Source organism: Mus caroli, chromosome 9 (genome assembly GCF_900094665.2).
Source record: "Mus caroli chromosome 9, CAROLI_EIJ_v1.1, whole genome shotgun sequence".
Lineage (NCBI taxonomy): Eukaryota > Metazoa > Chordata > Mammalia > Rodentia > Muridae > Mus > Mus caroli.
In genome coordinates this window covers 9,570,593-9,576,800 of record NC_034578.1, presented here as the reverse complement: position 1 = coordinate 9,576,800, position 6,208 = coordinate 9,570,593, and the positions used below count along the sequence as shown (strand labels likewise).

Sequence of the window (6,208 nt, the reverse complement as noted above, 5' to 3'; positions counted from 1 at the left end):
TCCTCTCCCTCCTTCGCCCCGCCCCTGCCCTGCCCCCTCAGCTCCGGCCTTCGACCCGCCCTGGCCTCTGCCCCGCCTCTGCCTCGTCTCCTCCCCTCCTCTGCGTCCCGCTTGCCCTGCCTACTCCCCGCCCCGCCTCCGCCCAGGTTCCCTAGGTACCATGTTCCCCCCCACTTTCCGGGGAAAACCGGAAGTTCCGCCTCCAGGCGGGGCAGGGGCGGGGCCGAAGCGCGGTATCTGGGGCGCGGCTTCCGGGAGCGCGCTCTGAGGGAGGAGCGGCAGCGTCGCCGCTCTTGGGGAGCCGCAGAGGTGGGAGAGCGGCGTGGGGCGTACGGGGAGGGAGGACGGAGCAGGCCGGTCCGGGGCGACGGCCTGATTGCGGGTGGAGGAGCCCGTAGGCCTGCTCCCTGAGGAAGAGGAGCCTGGCTTCCTTCCGCTCTGCGCTAACTTTGGGGTGTGGCAATGAAGGGCCTGTACCCCGGGCTTGGACTGGAGTGAGAACTGCGGTCACAGCAGTTTTAAATCACAAGTCTATAGTCCCGATTATCCGCGAGGATGTGAGGCCTCCTCAGCCTCACTTCTGGTAAAGGCCTGCCCCGCAAATTTCCTGTCACCTTCTGCCTTGCCCTTGCTAGCCTCAGCGTCTGGGCTGCAGAGGCTGAAACAGGTCGAGTGAGTTCTTAAGGATTGCTACTGAGTGAGTTCCAGATTCTCACCATGTCAGGGAAGCGGAAGCGTGTGGTATTGACTATTAAAGATAAACTTGATATAATAAAGAAACTTGAAGATGGAGGCTCATCCAAGCAATTGGCGGTGATTTATGGAATTGGTGAAACAACAGTCAGGGATATAAGAAAAAATAAGGAAAAGATCATAACTTATGCAAGCAGCTCTGATTCCACAAGTCTTCTGGCCAAGAGAAAGTCTATGAAGCCATCCATGTATGAGGAACTAGATAGAGCAATGTTAGAATGGTTCAATCAGCAGCGAGCGAAAGGGAATCCCATATCTGGACCAATTTGTGCCAAACGGGCAGAGTTTTTTTTCTACGCTTTGGGAATGGATGGTGATTTTAACCCTTCTGCTGGTTGGTTAACACGCTTTAAGCAGCGGCACAGTATTAGAGAGATTAACATTAGAAATGAACGATTAAATGGAGATGAGACTGCAGTAGAAGATTTTTGTAACAACTTTAGAGATTTTATCGAACAAGAAAATCTGCAGCCAGAACAGATCTACAATGCAGATGAGACTGGACTCTTTTGGAAATGCCTACCTTCCAGGACTACAGTAATTAAAGGTAAATGTACTGTCCCTGGGCACAACTTAGGTGAAGAAAGAATCACCGTTATGTGTTGCACCAATGCAACAGGCTTGCACAAACTTAAACTTTGTGTTGTGGGCAAAGCAAGGAAACCTCGTTCCTTCAAGTCAACTGACACCTTAAACCTGCCTGTCTCTTATTTTAGCCAGAAAGGTGCATGGATGGATCTCTCCATTTTCCGACAATGGTTTGATAAGATTTTTGTGCCTCAGGTTCGAGAGTACTTAAGATCTAAAGGCTTGCAGGAAAAAGCAGTGCTCTTGCTGGATAATTCCCCAACACACCCAAATGAAAATGTCCTGAGGTCAGATGATGGCCAAATATTTGCTAAATATTTACCACCTAATGTAGCTTCATTGATTCAGCCCTTGGGTCAGGGAGTCATAGCAGCCATGAAAAGAAACTATCGTGCAGGTCTTCTCCATAACAATTTGGAAGAAGGTAATGACCTGAAATCATTCTGGAAGAAGCTGACTCTGTTGGATGCACTTTATGAAATAGCAATGGCATGGAACTTAGTAAAGCCAGTTACTATTAGCAGAGCTTGGAAACAGATTCTTCCTGCCATAGAGGAAAAAGAAGGGTTGGACTTTGATGAAGATATTTCTGGTGCTACTGTGGCTACCATTTTACAGCATACCAAAGGACTGGAAAATGTGACTCCTGAAAATTTGGAAAAGTGGCTTGAGATTGACAGTACTGAGCCAGGGTATGAAGTGTTAACTGACAGTGAAATCATCAGAAGAGCCCAAGGCCAGACAGATGAATCCAGTGAAAATGATGAGGAAAGAATTGAACTGATTCCAGAGAAACATATAAATCACACAACTGCTCTCCAATGGACTGAGAATTTGTTAGATTATCTAGAACAGCAAGGTGATATGATTCTACCTGACAGACTGGTAATACGTAAGCTTAGAGCCACCATCAGAAATAAACAGAAAATGACAAACCCAGGTCAATAACAGCATTTGAATTTTATCATTGTTATAATTGTATTTGTGACACTTTACAATGTGGTGTAATTTTATTCATGTTATACATTGTCAAACATAATTCTGTGAAGTACATATCCAAAGTATATCTGAAGTGATTTAAGGATTATGTGTTTCATTATGTGTTTTATCCCCTTATTTGTAAAAACAGAACTACTCTGTGTACATATAAATGACACGCATATACTTGCTTCTGTGAATTAGTGATCTCTAGGAGTGGCATTCCTTATATTTTCTAGCTTTAAAAGTTACAGTGAACAGATTGAGCACTTTCCTGAATTCTTTTGCTTGAATTTTGAGAACTGCAATAGCAATCTTTTCTTGTACTAACCATATTAAATAGTTGTCTGCTTTTTGTATTTGTATAGGCTGAGAATTAAATAATTAGATTTTAGGATGATATATAATATAAAAATGAAATTCAATAACAATGGTGGAAATCAATGAATTATAAAAACTAGAATAATTTGTTTTCTTACTTTTTTTGTGGGTGGAAAAGATAATTCTGGAAATGAATTACATGTACAAAGTAATTTTAAATGAAAGAAACCGGAAAGCTGATTTTTTGGGAGTTATCAGTTCATTTGAAGGAAACTGGGTATTAAGAATTTGGGAAACAATGGGTTATTTATCCAAAGAAAAATAATCTGGCTTTTTATTTTGAGTTTAATAACAGTACAGAATTATTTACTTAATTTTTCATAATTTTTTAAATTATTACATGTAATAGTAACTCCCACTAATATTTGGGAAACATCTGAAGTTTGAAAGTTAACTTTAGAAAATCTTTAGAAATATCTATAACTTGAAAAGCTTTTGTCATACTTGGCTGATTTTATTTGATATGAAAAAACAAAGTTTTTATTTTAGATAATTTATATGTTTCTATTCTGTTTTTTTTTTTGAAGAAAGCACAAATAACTGGGAAGTGCTAGATATAATAATTGTTAATTTTTTGACACAAAAAGGAATTCTGTAATTTGTCCTAAGAATTTTGACAGATTTTCTTAATTCTGCTAATCTAAGATATTGAAAATAGTTTGCATATGTTACAACTACTATAATCTAAAAGAAAAATATTTTTATTATAGCATGTCTGAGCTCAAAACTTATTAAAAAACAGAATTGGTCACAGTTTTGAATGTTTTGATTTTTTCCATTGGGATGTCTTGGGATTCTAAAACTCTTAAAGAGATTTTTATCCTTCTGTATTTCTGTTATATTTATATTATATATGTGTGTGTGTGTGCCTAGATTTTTCAAAGTACTACTTTATGATAAAGTGTTTAAAATTGTGTTTGTTTAATTCTCAGTGCCAATGGGAAGAAAGACATTACAAGTAAACATGGATATTAAATTAGAACAATTATTAGCTAAATTGCATATAAAACTTTTATAAAATGAAAATATACACTATAAAACTTCTTCCTCTCTCTTCTCTCTTTCCTCTTTCTTCCTTCCTCTCTCTCTCTCTCTCTCTCTCTCTCTCTCTCTCTCTCTCTCTCTCTCTAGTGTGAAATGCAGTGGTATCATTGCCACCTAGTGGTCAAATCATCCTTATCCTTGAACTGCTTGGTTAATTTTTAACAACATCTAGTAAAAGGTTCTCTATATGCTTGAGGGTCAAATTTTTAGTATCTCTAGACAGAGACGCTGCTCCTCTTTGATTTGAGCTATTCTTTGAAATTTGCAAACTGGTAAGCTAGCATTTCTGTATTGGTCCAGACTGCTTAATTTTAAAAGCTACCAATTCTTGAATGTTGTGTTCTAAGTTATGCACTTTTATTATTTAGTCATCTAAATATGAATTAGATGGAAGCTGTTATGTTAAGAAGTTACTCCAATTAAGAATTAAACCCAGGTGTTTGATTCTAATCAATCTAGCTAAACTCTTTATTCTTTCCCAGTTTTCTGTATTTATTATTTATTTACTGTCTCCGTCTATCATTTCCACACATATGAATTCTCTTATCTGTTTCCAAGAACACTGGTGGTAACCATTGATTTTTTCCTTTATTCTTTTATGAGATTTGCCTTCCTCTCTATTCTGTAGTACTGCTGTTATCTTTTTACATCAGTCATAGCATTTGAAGCTTGGATGTTTTTGTCTTGATTTCCAGGTTGTAAGAATTATTTCTTACTCCAATCTAGTCAAAGCCAACATTGGCAAAATGAACATTTTGCATACAAATTTCTTTTAACTTCATGGGGCTGTCTTGAAGAAAGTAGAAGAGCCAGTATAATATCAACATGGAAGTCTTGCTAGGCCAAAAATATTGAAAATCATTACTGTAGGAAGCATCATATAGAGTCAACATTGGAGAAATCAGGATTGTCACGAGGCCTGCTCACCTGAAATGCCAGAGTGAAAATAGTCAAACAGCCTAGTGATCCTTTGCTATTCTATTTGCTATTCCGCCTCCACCTGAATCTCTCCAGTATCCTAAGCACTGTGTAGGACCTAATCCTGAGCTTTTGACTCTCAATGAATAGAACTCATCCTTATGAAAGGGGCCCATGTCCTTTGCATCCTCTACCAATAGAATCTATATGCTTATCACAGATCCTCTAACTGTGAGCTCTGTTTATTAGCCAATAGAACTCATTTTTTTAAATTTAATTTTATTTGTAATTTATTTTTTACACTCCATATTCCATTCCCCACCCCTTCCTATCCACCATCTAACTTCTCCACATTCTCACCTCCTCCCCACCCCACCCCATCTTCACATGGATGTCCCCAACCTCAACCCCTCCTGACCTCTAAACTCCCTGGGGCCTCTACGCTCTTGAGGGTTAGGTGCTTATCTCTGAATGAACACAGACCTGGCAGTCCTTTATGTGCGTTGGGGGCCTCATAGCAGCTGGTGTATGCTGACTGTTTGGTGCTCCCGTGTTTGAGAGATCTCAGGGTCCAGGTTAATTGAGACTGCTGGGCCTCCAACAGGATCAGCCTTCTCATCTTCTTTCAGCCTTCCCTAATTCAACAACAGGGGCCAGCTGCTTCTGGCCATTGGCTGGGTGCAAATAACTGCATCTGACTCTTCCAGCTGCTTGTTGGGTCTTTCGGGGGGGGGGGGGAGGGCAAGAATGAAGCCCATAAAATTATCACCTTAAAGGGGCCTTGAATATTAAATAATATAGAATTCCCGGGGGGGGGGCGGTCATGATAGGTCAGTTTTTGTGAGCATTTCCATAGCCTCAGTAATAGTGTCAAGCCTTGGGATCTCCCCTTGAGCTGGATCTCACTTTGGGCCTGTCGCTAGACCTTCTTTTTCTCAGGCTCCTCTCCATTTCCATCCCTTTAATTCTTTCAGACAGAAATAATTATGGATCAGAGGTGTGACTGTGGGATGGCAACCCCATCCATCACTTGATGTCCTGTCTTCTTGCTGGAGGTGGGCTCTATAAGTTCCCTCTCCCTACTCTCAGGCATTTAATCAAAGGTCCATCCCTATGAGTCCAGGGAGTCTCTCACCTTCCAGGTCTCTGGTGCATTCTGGAGGGTTGCCCCAACCTCCTATTTCCTGAGGTTGCCAGTTTCTGTTCTTTCTGCTGGCCCCCAGGGCTTAAGTCCTTTTCCCTCACCCAATAACAGACCAGGTTCCCCTCTACCCTCCACTGATCCCCCACTCTGGCCACATTCCCTCCCAAGTCCCTCCCTCCCTCTCTCCTCATTTGTGATTGCTTTCTTCTCTCTCCCAAGTGGGACTGAGGCATCCTCACTTGGACACTTCAGCTCGTTGAGAGTTTTGAATTCTGTAGACTGTATTGTGTATTCTGTATAGGTGTTTTCTTTCTTTCTTTCTTTCTTTCTTTCTTTCTTTCTTTCTTTCTTTCTTTCTTCCTTCCTTCCTTCCTTCCTTCCTTCCTTCCTTCCTTCCTTCCT

At 40.9% G+C, this 6,208-nt stretch overlaps 1 protein-coding gene across 1 annotated transcript; it reads left to right on the top strand.

The window, feature by feature from the left end:
• Window positions 1-278: 278 nt before the first annotated feature.
• On the top strand, window positions 279-3,608 carry Jrkl (JRK like). Its single transcript, XM_021172837.2, has one exon. The coding sequence runs from the start codon at window positions 718-720 to the stop codon at window positions 2,287-2,289; it is 1,572 nt and encodes a 523-aa protein (XP_021028496.1). The 5' UTR covers window positions 279-717; the 3' UTR covers window positions 2,290-3,608.
• The last annotated feature ends 2,600 nt before the right edge of the window (window positions 3,609-6,208 follow it).

What these genes read in the sequence shown, in the direction of transcription:
- Jrkl (XM_021172837.2), top strand. Translation starts at nt 718, where the DNA reads ATGTCAGGGAAGCGGAAGCGTGTGGTATTGACTATTAAAGATAAACTT.